Source organism: Hyaena hyaena, unplaced genomic scaffold (genome assembly GCF_003009895.1).
Source record: "Hyaena hyaena isolate Hyena2069 unplaced genomic scaffold, ASM300989v1 scaffold_40, whole genome shotgun sequence".
NCBI classification, from domain to species: domain Eukaryota; kingdom Metazoa; phylum Chordata; class Mammalia; order Carnivora; family Hyaenidae; genus Hyaena; species Hyaena hyaena.
The window spans coordinates 4,411,451-4,428,281 of record NW_024080672.1 but is presented as its reverse complement, the minus strand read 5'-3'; the positions used below and the strand labels follow the sequence as shown (position 1 = coordinate 4,428,281).

Genomic DNA, 16,831 nt, shown 5'->3' with positions numbered 1-16,831 from the left:
AAACCTCACTTCTGAAATGGACAGTAAGCCCCAAATGTCACAGTCTCATTGTAACGTCCAATTCAGATGGTGCATGGGAACGCATGCCGGCGAAGTGAGGGCCCTAGAGAGGGGTCATCGCGGATGACCTGCACATCTCTGCCAGACTGTCTCCCTGCTTGGGGTTAGGCCACACCACTCAGACCTTCCCCCCCCCGCCCTGCCAGAGACAGGGATGCACTCTGTGTTTGTGTCTTCCTCCTTGACACTGACAGGCCCGCACCGAGGCCCTGAACACCGGGACTACACAGGCGCTTCCTGCCCACAGGGCCGTGGAAGAGAGGATACTCTGAACATCTAGGAATACCAACTCTACATTTCAGTAGCTTCAACAAAGGGGCTTAGCCTTCCCCCCAATTTTTAGTCTAAGTTGACCGAAACACTGGCTATGCGTTACCGTCCCTGGTACAGAATTTGCTCATTTTCAGCTGGGGCTCAGGAGGCCCTTTAAAACTAAAAGGTAAAAACAAAACACTACACCGACGAATTCATTTGTCAAATCTGCTCTTATAACTTGCTGTTCGATTCTAGTATAAGTGCTCTGATTTGGTTTCCAGGAGGCCCTTTGAACTGAAATATATAGCACCTTGATTTTTAAACACACAAAACACATACGCATTAAAAAAAATGATATATAAAAGCACTAGGCTTTGCCTCCTTCTCTCCATCCCACCAAGTAAGGGGCTGGAGAGGTTTGAAGCTGCTGCTGGAAATTAAGCAGAGCCACAAAACACGTTAGCAGACTTTATTCCCTGAAGGGAGGAGGCAGCGCGGTCCCGCAGACGTCATACCACCTCGTCTGACTCCAGTCCGTGGACCTCGTACAAAGTGTCCAGTATCGCCAGCTGCTTTTCCATGGCAGGGAGGTAAAGGCCGAGGTCCCTCTGCATCCCGGCACTAAATGCCGCTTTCCGGTGGTCACCTTCCTTGATGGTTAACGCGGCCACAAAATCTTCGTAGGACGGAGCTGCCCTCAGAGCTAACTGTAAAAGAACCGCCCGTGAGAATCCGCATGCCTCTTGCTCTTGCACGATTTCCTCTTATGCAGGAGTACATACGTGCACACATACACTCACACACACACATAGATGAGGAGGGCCACAATACACCCTTCCAATCCACGGACTCTGAGAAAACAAGTATGTGCTCGGGCCATGTTGAGGATGAATGATGCCAACGGATCTGGGAATGTTGAGAGGAAAGTCAGAGAAAAGCCTCCTTCTCATTCACAGTGTGGTCCAGACCGTCCCTCTGAGTCTTCAGAATCCACCTGCGTGCATGGTGCTCCCACAGCCTTTGTTCCCACGTGGCCAGCCTTCCATGGCACCTCACTCTCTTATTTGTGTCCCATCTCTGCAGGTTTCTTTGCCTGTCCCTCTTTCCCCCCATGTGGGAAATATTTTCTCTGCACCTGTGAGTATTTTCTCAGAGAGAAGGGAGCTAACATTTGTTGTCTGCTTGTGCACTGAGGCTGTAACATATTTTATCTCACTCAATCTGTTTAAGAACCCAGTACAGTTTATAGCCCTAGTTTACAGATGAACATTATGTAGCTAATAAGTGCCAGGGCCAGGATCTGAACTTAGGATCGACTCCACGTCACCACACCACGCCACACCACTTCCCCGACAGAACAGTTCCTAGGCCCCGGACGGCTCTCTTCCTTTCGTAGGCCAGCTGTTCCGTAAGGCTGCCAAAATCTGCTGTCTGGCATCCACTCGACTGGTTCTGCTGCGACCTCTGGAGACTTGGGAATGCTGTAGTTACTCTACACTTTCTTTCCTGAGCTTTCTTATTCTTTAAAAGTCTTTGGGAATAAACCTCACCCCCTTTCTGCAGTGGGAGACTGGGATTATCACGCAGTGGTTAAAGCATAGGCTTGGGCTAAAGAGACATGGACTCGGATCCCAAACTTTCACATATGAGCTCGAGAAATTTAAGCAAAGTGCCAAACCTCCTAGAACCTGCATTTCCTCTGTAGAAGAGGATTGGTACCGCTTTCCTTATTTGAAAAGATGAATGGAATACATATGACATGCTTAGCCCACTTTCTGGCACATACCAAATACTGAAGTAATGGTAGAAGACAAAGGAGAGCACAGAGAATGAAGGGAAGGCAATTCTCTAAAACGTGACATGAGAAAATCTCCTGGAGTTGAAGGGTAGGAGTCTTCAGATGTAAAGACCTGCCCAGTACTTGGCATAGTGAAGGATAAAGACAAAAGGAGAAGGTCATGCAATTTCAGAATGTGAGGATAAAGATCCCAGAAGCACCCAGAGGGGTGCAGAACAGTTTCTATGTAATGGAGCAGGAGCTCATTAGACTCTACAGCAGTAACAGTGGAAGCTTAAGGACAAGAGAGGAACGCCTTCAAAATTCTGAGGGAATATTATTAACCTGGAATCTATACAAGCCAGAGAGAGCACCACTCTAGTAAAGGAGGGCAGAATAAAGACATCTTCAGGCATGCAGGAACTCGAAAGTTTAGCTCTCTTGTACCATTTTTTGGAAGCTAGTAGGGGACAACATTAAACAAGGGATTAGATCAACAAACAAGTAACAGAACCTGGGTAGTTAGTGTGAGATGGGGATTCTGTACAGAAAAACTTGTAAGGAAGAGTCCTAGGGCACAGCAGTTCAACAGGCCTGAACAACCAAATAAGACTGACACAGAGTTTAGAAAGTTCTAGAAGGGAAATCTCAAAGAAAAACAGCCAACACAGAGAGTAAGAGAGTATGGTACATCTGTGGGTTCAGAATGGTGGTGATTTGAGATTTGATGATGTGGGGAAAACAGAAAACCTGTATAAGAAAAAACAACTCCCTGCCCCTATACAATTTTGACTCATCTTCTTCATGTTAACTCGTACTATAATTACATTGGGAAGGGGGAGGCAGGGGAAGTGAGGTCGTGATAGTAAGGTCTAAAGAGAGCTACATTCTAATCTATAACAGAAAGTCAACATTAATGACTAACACTGATAAGGCCAGAAAGAACAGTAAACATGTTTAGGATCACAGAGGTACTGGAAGAAACAGTCACAGCAGCTGAAGGCGGCAGCCTCTCTGGAGTAAGTCTGGAAAGGAGGGGAGAGAAGGCAGGGGCTGCTATTTTTTCGTTATAACTTTTGGACTTTTTGAGAAAAAAAAAAAAAAAATCAAGCCCTATGCACATGTATTTAGGTACAGTAAAATTTTTGAAAAGCGTCTCCGGAGCCGGGCCCCATACTGTGTCTCTCTCAGAGGTTCCTACAGGACTAGGGTGCAGTCAAGTCTCCTTGCGAACCAGCGACAGAACTCAACTGAAGAGGAAACCCAAGAGGTCAAATGACCAGTGTAGGGCGGACGCTGGAGGCAGAGCATAGCCTGGGTTTCAGGGCTGTAAATTACAACTGCCTGAAGATAGAAGTTTGCTGTTTGGCTGGTACGTTAATCAAATTGCTGGAATGTAAAAGAGCTTCTCTGTGGAACTGAGAGTAGTCAGACAGATCTGCCCCTGCTAATTACGTGGCACACTGAGGAACAATACACTTTCTAAAGCAGGGGTGACGTGGAGAGTAGCAGTAGAGGCTGTTGTCAAAGGCTCATCATAATCTGTTTTTTTAAAAACCAGCAACTTTAAAAATTATTGGCAATACTCTCAAGAACCTTCAAAATGTTCTTCCCCTATAATTTCGGGTGTATTACTTCCCCTCTGTGACTTCTTTGTCTGTAACAGGGAAAGTGAGAATATACTTAGGAATAGTGAGGTTAACAATTTTATGTATGTGAAGCACTTAAAACAACATTTGGTACACAGTAAGTGCTCAAAATTCTAAGTTCTAATAGTTCTTGGTATTAACCCTAACAATTCTACTTCTAGGAGCCCATTTTTTAGGAAATAAATGTTTTAGTCAAAAATGCATATAAACAAGTGCTGTCGTATTTTTAACAGCAGACTCAGAGGCAGCTTAAATCTCTAACACAGAGGCCTGGGCAAATAAATCATGTTATCTCCATGCTAGAGGAATATTATGCAGTCACTAAAAATAATGATTTTCAAAAACTCTTATGGCATTTAAAAATGGCCATAATTGCCTCTGTTAAGTGGGAGGAAAATAATACAAAATTATTACAAGCTAAATATTAAAAAATGTACATGCATATAGAGTATGCAAAAATAATTTTACATGTAGAACATTTAGATATAAAAATATAAACACCTGTAAGTAGATATATAGATAAACATAAAATTAAATAGAATACTCTTAAAAGAATACATAAATATATATAAAAATGAAAGGTAAGAGGTAAAACACAAAAATGTTAAATATGGTTATTATATATGGAGTGGTGAGAATACGGACAATTAAAATTTTTCCCTTTGTATTCTTCTATGATTTCTACTTTTTTTTATTCTCAAGTCCTATATGCTGGGGAAAATGCTATAAATTAGAAAGTGTTTTTAGGGGCGCCTGGGTGGCTCAGTCGGTTAAGCGTCTGACTTTGGCTCAGGTCATGATCTCACAGTTCGTGAGTTTGAGCCCCGCGCTGCGCTCTGTGCTGACAGCTCAGAGACTGGAGCCTGCGTTGGATTCTGTGTCTCTCTCTCTCTCTGCTCTTCCCCCACTCATGCTCTGTCTCTCTCTCCTTTAAAAATAAATAAACACTGAAAAAAAAAAAGAAACTTGCAAAAGAAAAAAAATTATTTACAAAAAGTGTTTTTAAAGACCCTTATATTAAATTTTCTCCTACATTTTCATTTCTGTTGGCAACATCTCCTGGATCCTGAGTATTTCAGGATTAAACTCTGACTCCTATGCTGTAACAGCAACTACAACACACTGACGTTCCTTATGAACAGGGCAACTCAGTGTCCCAGGCTTGTCATCTAACCAAGGGAACTGGGGTTTCCGGCACCTACAAGCAGTCAGTGTTCACGCCGGGAGATGAGTGAATGCAGCTGCGTCCGCTGCCGAATCCCTCAGCGGCAGCCTCTCAGCGTCGTCTTCCCTGCAGACAGTGGCGACGTGGCCTTGGAGACAGCAGAGCGGGTTGAGGCCTAGGCTCTGCCACAGCTTCAATCTGGGACTCTGGGACTCGAATGGACAGTTCTGAACTTGTAGAACAGCGAGAGTAAATCCTGAGGTTACTTAAGATGCTGAATGCACCAGTACGTGGCACTGTCCCTGCTAGACAAAGGTGTCCAACAGCCAAACGGTAGCTATTACTATGATTATGCAACACACACTGAAGGCAAGTGTGAGCACTCTGTGGCTGCGACCTGCCTAGCTCCTACTGAGTGAGTGCTGGGGTGTGCACCGAGTCCTCTCCAGGCTTTCCAAACCAGTTCAGTACATTTTATTTCTTCCACTGTATCTTTCCCAGTTTCTTTAATTGCCTCCTAATAAATCATGACCTGAACAGTCCTTACCTCAGGCAAATAATGTGTCCTATCCTTTAATTAGTAAAAGACACATACAAGGCTATTTTGACCCTACTACCTTTCACAGAACACCTGCACTAAGGTGCGTGCTAGTGTACCACCACCCGGGACTCTGCCTTTTCACAGCTGTCCCTGACTAAGGCTGACCTCTCCTCAGATGGGAGAATCACAGAGTACCACTGAGGACATAAAGGGGCCACCTATCTACTCCTGCTATTTTACAAAGCAGGCTAAGTGATCTGTCCAGGAGACTACGGTTTCTAGGCATGTGTTCTTAGGTTTTTCCATGCTGGCAAGGAAGAAATGACGAAGTAACAGGAGCCAAAACACACAAGGACAAACGTCTCCAACAATGAAAATGATGGTCTAAGAAGCCCTAGCTGCTGACACACCCAATTTAGCCAGTCAAAGAAAAAATCCGACTAAGCTTAGAATTAACAGGATGGAATACAATGGGCAGCAGAGGGTGCTATGAGCTTGAAGGCCCCACTCGTCTTCCATCAGTGGGGGTATCTGGCAGCTTCCCGCCTACCCCTGCACTGATACCCTTTAGTACCTTATCTGAAAGCCAACCACTTCTGTGGCAAATTTCCACATGGTCAGTGGAGTTGGACAAGGAAAAGCACATTAACAGTCTTCTAGTCCAGATGTCTTTTTTTGGGCCAACATTTACACACTAAATAGACAACGTTATGTTCCTATTCTTGAGAACAAAGCAAACAGAAATGCTATACACACACACACACACACACACACACCCTGCTGTGACCATCAGAACATCATAAGGCAAGATCACTTACCGCAAAAACCCCTCGAACTACCCAGCCGTGGTGCTGCCGTAATGTTTTACCATATGCATTATCTTGAAAAGAAGAAAAATGCCATGAACCACAATTTCACCAGAATGTGATGTGCTATCACATCCTTTCTAATGCACACAGTACCATGATTCTATTAGTATTACGAGCTGATGAAAAAAGTCTAATTACAAGAGTATGTACCCCAAAAGTCTTGAGTAGGAAAAAGCCTTACACAATTTTTTTTTTCTAAGAAGAACAGATAGTTCCATTCTTACCTTGTGTAAATGTACCTGAACTTCAGTTTATTATCACGGTGGGAAAAGTCCCATACATATCAGGATATAAAGGTGGGGAGAGGATACTGGAAAAGCTAGACTAAATACAAATAGAAATACACTATAAGAACATAAAAATGCAGGGGTGCCTGGGTGGCTCTGTCAGTTAAGTGTCCGACTTCGGCTCAGGTCATGATCTCATGGTTCGTGGGTTTGAGCCCCGTATTGGGCTCTGTGCTGACAACTCAGAGCCTGGAACCTGCTTTGGATTCTGTGTCCCCTCTCTCTCTGCTCTCCCCTCTCCACCCTGCTCATGCTGTCTCTCAAATATAAATAATAAATGTTTAAAAAATATAAATATGCAGTTCTCTGAATGTTGCGTGACCCTTAGCCAGTCCCTTAGCTGTCCTCTCTGTTTCCCTCTTTATAACCTCTGAGTTTCTTTTCAATTCTAACATTCTATTCTAGGATGTCAAATGTTTGTCCTAGATGTCCCTATGACCCTGGATATGCAGAATTAAACCTAGAAACCTTTAAAACTACTGTGGAAAGAATGGCTTGAAGTTACTAAGCTAGTTATAAAGTACTTGATGAGACCTATTAATAAAAGTCATTCATATTTTACACTTTAAAGATCAAAACCTATGAATTTTGTCCCGATGTGTTTTAAAATGAGATTTAAAAACTTGCATATACTAACTTTATTTTATTTTTTTTTAATGTTTTATTTATTTCTGAGAGAGAGAGAGAGAGAGAGAAGGGGAGGGTCTGAGAGAGAGGGAAACACAGAATCTGAAACAGGCTCCAGGCTCTGAGCTAGCTGTAAGCACAGAGCCTGACGCAGGGCTCGAACCCACAAACTGTAAGATCATGACCTGAGCCGAAGTTGGTCACTTAACCGACTGAGCCACCCAGGAGCCCCTGCACATACTAATTTTAATTACAAGAAAATCTGAAGAACAAAATGACTGCATGTTATGCAAGGGATGTGTTCCTGAGGGCTATGAATAATATATGCAAAATTCAAAGCCGATCTTTCCCCGGGAGTAAGTGCATCCTCAGGAGGCACAGATCTACATTAACACAGTGCACTTACATTAACGCCATTTCATTTTTGAGCAGCGCCTCCAGTGCTCTCAGGCCTCATTCCTAAATAACAGTACATGGGGTCGTGGGGGTTGTTTGACCCTCGTCAGCATGTTTTACCACAGCTAAACTTTACTCCAGACTTATTTATTTTCATGAGCTAGCTTCCGCACCAATACAAGTCTACCACCATTTAATCAATGATTAGGGGGCATTATAATAGAATATAAAAATATTTCAAATTATAATAAGAGATGTTAAAATAACGGAAAAACAGACTCCAAGACCATAACCACAAGGTCACGTGGTCAACAGCAACGTGGTTCACAGAATGCTGCTGAAAGTTATCAGGTGTCTGCATGTTACTGGACCAAGCAGTGCTGCCGTGTGGCTGTAGCTTAAATGCATCTTTTTTTTTTTTTTTTTCAAATGCATCTTACAATTTACTCAAGCCCTCTAGCTTTGAAATTATGTAATTTGTGTCAACTCTTATTTTTATAACTTGGATGAGGCTTTATTAATACTTTGAGCATACCGTACTATCAATTTTATATAATTTAAGCTTGCATAAAGAACAATTTATATTTGATATAAAAAACTGTACATTTGAACTATGATAGATTTCTCTGGTTATCTAAAGTTTTAGGAACAGGTGGAAATGCCAGCAGCCCAATTGGTAAAGGTAGAGTAGAAATGATAAAAGAATCAATAAATTCAAGTATGAAGAAGACTCCTATAAACAGCCTAAAGGAGAACTGAAGATTACTTTTTTTCCTTAGGAGAAAAAAGTCTGTATAGACCTAGGGCGTGGTCACAGATACAAGTCTTCAATCTGAGGCACTCTTAAACTCTGACTCCGCAAGGGGATGGATGGTATCAGGGACACTGCAGATGGTATATAAGGCCTTGGTGAAGAAAGAGTTGCTGGCCTACCAAGTGTATAATGCAGATGGGCAGAAAATACGAGGCACAGCGTCTGAAGTAAATCAGGAAGACAATCAACTTTCCACCATCCTTTCCAAGGAGCCACTTGGGCTGGCAGGATAGTGTACAGGTCCATGGGTGCTCCATGCTGAGGTGAGTCACCGAGGTAGGACAGTGAGAACACTTCATTTCTTGTGATCTTAATCCGGGTGAAGAATTAGATGCCGTTATACATCAACAAACAGAATTTAGTGACATTAAAATCTGCCAGTGGAGACCCATGATGGAATGAAGGTCTACCACATGCCCACTGTGCAAGACAGGGGAAATCCTTAGGGGATTTGAAATCCGTCAGTCCACTGTCCTCGGGGAGTTACTGGGCTAACGAGAACCAGCCATTTAACCAAGTGTTACTATGTAAACTGCCAACCGCTATAGTGAAGATCCGTGTACAGTTCTTTCTGTGAGAACAGAAACAAACCCAGCCTGCAGACATGTAACAAGGAATTCTCCAAAAGAGTCCCAAAGGCGGGGAGGGGCGGACAGAAGGGCGGGGCGGGGGGGGGGGGAGCTGCAGACAGCAAGCACCAAGGAGCTGTGAGGGGCCTTGGTGCACAGTGTACAGGGGAGTAGTTCACTGGGGCTGAAGACCACTGCGGCGAGGGCCAAAGGGCAAGGGCTTCTATATGCCAAGGATTCGTATTCTGAACTTTCCCCTGGAGGCACAGGGGCACTTCTAAAAAAAAATAACACTTCACTGCTTTTCTGTAATTTCACAAGTAATGCATGCTCACTGCTGAAAATAAGGAAAAGACAAAAAGGAGGGAAGTGAAGAAACCTATCAGCATGCCTCCCAAAGATAACCACAGTGGGCACTCTTTTCCTATACACACTGTGTTATTCTCCTCTAACAGTCACGATCACTTGGATTTGGAACTGTGGTCGGGAAGTAGCGAGGTGAGGTTCGCACTTCGTTATGGTAGGCTGCAAACAAAGCTGTCTGGGTTCCTCAGTCTTCGGCTCCCCAGTGCCCCTGGCTGGACAAACTGCCTGTTCAGAGGCTCTGGATCCAGTGCTACTCCAACCTCAGGGACTCTACACCTTTCCTACACCTTGCTACTTGAGTCAACCCTTCAAAAAAGCCCAGAAACCCTTGTCTGTGCCAGCTTCTGTAGGACAGCAGGAAAAGACGGGTGCTATGAGCCCCAATAATGTGGGCAGCCTGGTCTAAGGAAGGGGGAGTGTTCATGCACAGCAGCCTGACGTGTGTCCTCCCGCCTGGCCCTCCTGGAGGAGACGGCTGCTCCCTGCTGTGCCCACACCTTGCCAGAGAAGAGTTCCGCCACGGGGCCAAATGTGCGCCGCTAGTCTAATAGGAGAAGAAAGACTCAGAGAATTTGGGATGGGTCTTGACGCAGGTCCTGGAAGACCACTATTCCAATTTAAAATGAACACATGAGGGGCGCCTGGGTGGCTTAGTCGGTTGGGCGTCCGACTTTCGCTCAGGTCATGATCTTGCAGTTCGTGGGTTCGAGCCCCACGTCGGGCTTTGTGCTGGCTGCCAGCTCGGAGCCTGGAGCCTGTTTCAGTCTGTGACTCCCTCTCTCTCTGACCCTCCCCTGCTCACGCTGTGTCTCTCTCTCTCTCCTAGAAATAAATAAAACATTAAAAAAAAAAATCTTTAAAAAAAAAAATAAAATGAACACATGAAAGAAAATTCGTTAAAAAAAAAAAAAAAGGTCTTGCCACAGTCCTTTGCTGATGTCTAGGCCTGCAAATATCCCTGCCGCGTGAGGCTGAATTAAAATAAAATGAAGTCTAAGCCTGACCTATTTTGGTTACCTAGAGAAGATTAGATAATGAAACACATTCATCTTCACTGTAATATCCATTCATTATCATAATGCATGTTCTAGAACCTGGAAGTATTTCTGGCCTCTGAAAGACACAAATGATCCCCTTCTCCCAGATCTTTGAGATGTGTCAGTTCCTCAGAGATGGAGTCAAACTTTCTGAGTAGGAAGACACGATAATCACCTTGTCCAGTTCTTTTCCTTCTACAAAAGAAGAAACAGAAGACCTGGAGAGATGGTGACTTGCCCAAGATCACAAAGCTAAACACAGTGAGAACTTGGGGCATTCTTCTTGTCACATCAAACCATTCTGCTAAAAAACTAGTGTGTACTTTTTGCGATACAAAATAACCAAAATGAAAAATGTCCTTTTTCTAGCAAGTATTAGAACCTTTTTCTATTTGTGGAAATAAAATAAATCTGATTTCTTTACTGGTAACTCAGAAATTTGCCGAGACACTTACTTATTTTTACTTATTTTTTTAAATGTTTTTAAATGTTTTATTTATTTTTGAGAGAGAGAGAGAGAGACAGCATGAGCAGGGGAGGGTCAGAGAGAGAGGGAGACACAGAATCTAAAGACAGGCTCCAGGTTCTGAGCTGTCAGCACAGAGCCCGACACGGGGCTCGAACTCACAAACCGTGAGATCTGACCTCAGCAGAAGTCGGACGCTCAACTGACTGAGCCACCCAGGCGCCCCTATTTTTATTTTTTTTTAAAGATTTTATTTTTGGGGTGCCTGGGTGGCTCAGTGGGTTAAGTGGACTTTGACTCAGTGAGGGTTGTGAGTTCAAGCTCTATGTCAGGCTCTGTGCAGACAGCTCAGAGTGTGGAGCCTGCTTCTGATTCTGTGTCTCCCTCTCTCCCTCTTTCCCTCCCCTGCTTGTGCTCTCTCAAAAGTAAATAAACATTTAAAAAAAATAAAGATTTTATTTTTAAGTAATCTCTACACCCAATGTGGGGCTCAAACCTACAACTCTGAGATTAAGAGTCACATGCTCCACTGACTGAGCCAGCCAGGCGCCCCAGAAACTTGCTGAGGTATTTAGAGACTGATTTTGCCTAAACCTGTAATAGCATGTGAAGAAAGAACGACTTTTCCATTACCAACAATTGCTGGTAGACAACTTTCTGTCCAGGAACTGAATACATGAGTTCTCTACTGTCAATGTGTAACTGGTAAGAATTTGTCAAGTTACTCTGGGTTGCAGAGAAGACAAAGGAGAAATGCAAATCTAAGTTTTAAGAGAGATTGTCTGAAGTATACAAGCAAAGCCGGGAATGGTGGAATCAATCATTCACGGAGTTTAAGAGATGACAATCATCTCAGCTTTGCAAATGGACCATGAAGTGCTTGGCAAGAATCAGGAACCAAGAGAGACTAGAAAGTGAATAAATCTGAAAAACAGTCCTGAGTGAAAAAGAATGTATAGGATGTGACACACTGTATACAATGTGCAGTCTATGAGTTTAACACCTGCAGTACAATCCTAGATACTATTTACAGATACATAAATATATAGTAAAAGTATAAAAAACGTGTATGACCATAAATAGCAAATTCAGGGTGAAGATCTTCTCTGGAGAATATAAGGACTAGTGGGGTCAGGGGGTACATGGGTACAGAATTGAGCTATTTTATATATTTGGTCAAATGGTGGATATTTGTTAAATGTCCGAAATATTTATAATAAAACAAAAAATCAACAACAAAAAACTGAGCTACTAAGGAAGTACTGAATTTTTTTTTTTTTTAATTTTTGGAAAATGCCATTTTATTTATTTTTTATTTTTATTTTTTATAGTGAGTAAGCATCAGGCAAAATGAATGTATGAAGAAAAGCCAAACCAATAACCAATGACAGAAGTGAAACAAGTCCCTTGAGTCACCCTTTGTTAGCTCTAGGCATTATGAAGACAAACACACGTTTTGTAAGCCAAACCTGGCATTCAAGACAGGCACATGCTGTGAGTAGTTTGGGAGGGCAGGACTTAATTACTACTCCATGGTATTTTCAGAATAACTAGTCAAGTTATGATTTGATGCTAAATATCAGATGTGAGTTCTGACTTTAGCTCTCACAACACAGCTCTTCTTGTCTGTGGAAGCCTTTCATATTAAATATATAACTGAATGCCCTGTTAAAATTTTTATTCTGTGCTAGAGATCTGGGTTGGGTCATGTTCTACCTGACGCTTACGGAAACATTCTGAGGTGAGGGATGCAGCAATCTGCTATCCTGCTTAGGGGAAAGCGCAGAGCAGGCAACATTTAGCATAATGGTGCATGAAATGCCAGAGCAACTTTTCTGCCTTCTACTTACAAGAAGGCTTTCCAAAAGCCTATTTTGATGTGGCATCTGCAAATGGAGGGGCTCAGCTATGGGTGGATCATTCAACATACCTGCCTTGTGGCCCTAACTCTTCCCTTAGAATGAACTCTAGAGAATGCCCTAGACATCTATGGGTTCAAGAGCAGCTCTTGACATTGAGACTACCCAAAACAATCCACTCTGATCATCATGATAGGAAATCCAGGTAAGGGTTCAAATGCAAAACGGGGCAAAGTGAAGCCTAAGGCCTCCTTCCAGACGCTGGATTCTCATTCCAGGTCGCAGAACTTCAGCAACACAATGACTACACCTACATCCTCCAGACAGTTAACACATGTCAAGGCTTCCATTGTGTCATTTAGGATTATATATATATCACCCCCCCTTAAAAATTTTTTTTAATGTTTATTTTTGAGAGAGAAAGAGAGAGAGAGAGACGGAGCATGAGTGGGGGAGCTGCAGAGAGCAAGGGAGACAGAATCTGAGGCAGGCTCCAGGCTCTGAGCTATCAGCATGGAGCCAGACACAGGGCTCAAACTCACAAGCTGTGAGATCATCATGTGAACTGAAATTGGACGCCCAACTGAGTGAGCCACCCAGGCGCCCCTGTATCACCTCCCTTTTTTTTTTTTTATATTTATTTATTTTTGAGAGAGACAGAGACAGAGTGCAAGGAGGGGAGGGGCAGAGACAGATGGAAACACAAAATATGAAGCAGGCTCCAGGCTCTGCTGTCAGCACAGAGCCTGATACGGGGCTCGAACTCACAAACCGTGAGATCATGACCTGAGCCGAAGTCAGACGCTTAACCGACTGAGCCACCCAGATGCCCCTATCACCCCCCATTTTTAAGACTACTAAGATCATATAAGTTTTATGAACAGTTACCTCAAAACCTTTCTTAGGAATGTTTTCAAATTTGCTAGTACTAGTTAAGATTTATCCTTAATTTATCCCTATTATCTTGCTGTTCCTAGATCAAGAAAAATTTCCTGTCTTTGGACAACTAGCTAATTATCATGAAAAGGAGGCAAAATTAACTGATTAGTGCTATGGCAAAATCTCAGCACTTTTATCTCAGTATATTTATTAATCACTCAGATGCAATCAGAATTCCCAAATAATCAAAATGTAGCCTAGTGACAGGTACCTTCAATGTCCTCGCTCTAGATGAGAGGGTCCCAAACTTGAACATGGATTAGGAGGAGGAACTGCTAACATGGACTGCTGTGCCCCACCCCTGGGGTTTTGTCAGCAGGTGCTGGGTGGGGCCTGGCAGTCCGCATTTCCAATAGGCTTGCAGGTGATGAAGATGCCCTCCTTGGACCACTTTGAAAACCACTGATGTAGGTTTGAGACCTTAGAGAAGGTACTTGTCTTCTCTAGACCTCAGTTTACTCACCATAAAAAAAGGAGTATTTGGAAGATTAAATGAAATGTTTATCAAGATCCTGGTGTCATTCCTACACAGTGTGCTCTATAAATAGTAACTGTTACTACAATCACTCAAATTCAATTTTAGAACTTAAAACATGGAAGCTAATTTGCTTATATAAATACAGGCATATACCCTCTCTTACCTATGTTCCTAAATTTCAGGCAAGATATCAGTTCTACTTATAATGGCAATGCTTTCAAAATGAGAAGAGAAGCTGTTAACCAAGAAGAAATCCGCATCAAGGACCCTATTGGATCGAAGCAGTTAATGTGTGAACACTTGTTGTAACACTCTGTGTGCACAGAGCTTGCTGCATCTGCATCTGGAGGGGAGGGTGGGTTGCTTAGGGGAACTTTCTCTTCACACTGAACAGCAGCAGGAAACTAGGGAATCCCTACAGGCAAAGATATTACTTAAATCATGAAAACTTCTGAAATAATCTTGAACACCAGAACGAAAATCTCAAATTTACAGCCCTCTTTTCCTTCCCATTGAAAACAGTGCTGAAGGGGAAGAGAGGGAAGGAAAAGCTTATTTTGGTTTTGAAGCAACATTGCTCCCCTCTCTTCGGGAGAGCCCAGAGTCCAACTCAAATAAAAAGTAGCGGAGAAAAAGGGCAGATTTCGGGGCAGAGATAGAGCAGAAAGGGGATATTCTTGACTTCCTCCCTACCTCCAGGGGGCCCAGCTCCTCTTCTTCACTTGTGTGTCCTGTAAGCAGCTGGGTTCTCTCAGGCCTCCAGCAGAGGGCTGAAGGAGGTTAGCACTGCCCTGGCCTCTCACACAGACAGCCATAACGAAGTGACAGCATCGTGTGACAGGCAGAGCCCACCAGGAACACTGCTGAATCCCATGGCAGTGGAGGAACCTACCTCCCAGTGTGACATTTTTTCCACGCTAAGAATTTAGTGTAGAGAGCCATTTCTGGCTTGGCACCAGAGCTTTGTAAACTTTTCGTTTCTGATTTGGGACAAATAAGCCCCATTTTCTGGCAGGTTATCAACTTCATGTCATGATGATGAAAATATAAACAAGAGAAGCTATTCTCTATTAAGTGTTTATTATGTACCACTTTTCTAATCTTTTTGTATGCAAGAACCTATTTAATCATTACAACAATGTTTTTAGGTTAATGGTATCATCATTCCCATTTTACAGATGAGGAAACCAAGAAACAGAAAGGTTAATAAATTGCCAAAGTGCTGCTATCAAGTGTTAGGATCCAGAGAGCCCAAGATCTTAATCATTCCAAAAGTCATAAAGTTTGATAGATATTGATTGGGAGCATGAATTGTTATGGTGAATATATTTTTAGTACTGAAATCAGGACACACAGGGGAGAATATAACAGACTGCCATAGAATTCAGGGATATATGAGAGGAGGGTGGCGAACTCCTCCTTGCTGGTTATATACTTCTGATATACTTTCTGCAGGAAGAGCAGGGAAACAATCTAAGATAAAAATGCAGGTAGCCCAGGGTTGGTAGAGAAGACCTTTTGTGGGAGAAATGAAGACTTTTGATGCAGGGGACCCAAAGTGATTCTGCTTCCAGATCTTTTGTGGCTATAGTATGTATTTTAATTTTTGAGAATTTTGGTTGCCTAACCTGTAAAAATGGACTGCTATAAGGATTAAGTTGTCTAAATTCTTCATAAAGTATTATGAAAAAAACAGCTTTTTTTTTTGGTTTCATGGCACATTAGCAAGTTTCTAGATAGAAAGGCCTAAGAAAGGACTGATGGGTGTGGGGGGGAGGGGGGAGATGGGCATGGAGGAGGGCACTTGTGGAGATGAGCACTGAGTGTTATATGGAAACCAACTTGACAATAAACTATTTGTAAAAAAAAAAAAAAAATGTCTCATAGGGGCTAGAATCCCTCAGGACTTATGGCCCAGAGGGAAGATTAATAGAAGGAAGAGCTCACTCCTGATACTGACAAAATGCTGCAGTGAATAGTGGCTCCCTTTCCCAGACAGAAGCATCTAATTCATTCATTTCATTACTTATAATCATGGCTACTTAGAGCTTGGTAACATACTCCTCTACATCAAAATAATATAGAGCTTCAAATTAATATGTAATTTCAATCCCCACTCCCACCCATCATGCCTCAAGGCCCATGCTGGGAGAACTTCCTTTAGGCTAAGAGTGAGAGCTCAGCCACTCTGTCAAGAATACTATAAGGATGCTTCAGAGTCTTTAGTGTTTTCCAAAACTAATCTGATAGATCCACCACCTATCTACCCACCCACCCAATGTTTACTAGGCACCTACAATATTCCAGCCAGTGCATTAAGATGCTGGAGACACAGGGTGATCTCCTTTGACCAAGGCCTTCATCTTAGTGTCAGGTCTACCACTATAAACATGAGGCATCTGAGGACTACAAGATGGTGATGATGATGACGACCCATCTCTCATCTTGCTCTAGACCAAATTCCCAGGGTTCTCCAATCCCTCTCTGTTATGGTCTCCAAAACTAGCTTCTCTTGGGATACTTACTACTTCTATAGAACTGCACTCTAGTTGAAGACTGATTTAGGAAGAACTCACTTCTTGAAAATATTAGGCTTTCCTATTGAGAGATGGCTCTCCATTAATTTAGCTCTTCTTTAAGACATAATGATTTTTAATAAGCTAGATCTAGATTACCA

At 42.8% G+C, this 16,831-nt stretch overlaps 1 protein-coding gene across 2 annotated transcripts in view; it reads right to left on the bottom strand.

Annotated features, from left to right (window-relative positions):
• Positions 1 to 769: 769 nt before the first annotated feature.
• PLEKHA8 (pleckstrin homology domain containing A8) overlaps positions 770 to 16,831 on the bottom strand; it is a 56,791-nt gene continuing 40,729 nt past the window's right edge. Inside the window, exons 13-14 of one of the 2 annotated variants that reach the window (XM_039229875.1) lie at positions 6,266 to 6,327; positions 770 to 1,022 (exon numbers count right to left, since the gene is read on the bottom strand). In XM_039229875.1, coding sequence (XP_039085806.1) covers positions 825 to 1,022; positions 6,266 to 6,327 — 260 coding nt within the window. In that variant the 3' untranslated portion in view covers positions 770 to 824. The remainder of the gene's footprint in view (positions 1,023 to 6,265; positions 6,328 to 16,831) is intronic. The other variant, XR_005527973.1, reaches the window with a different exon arrangement.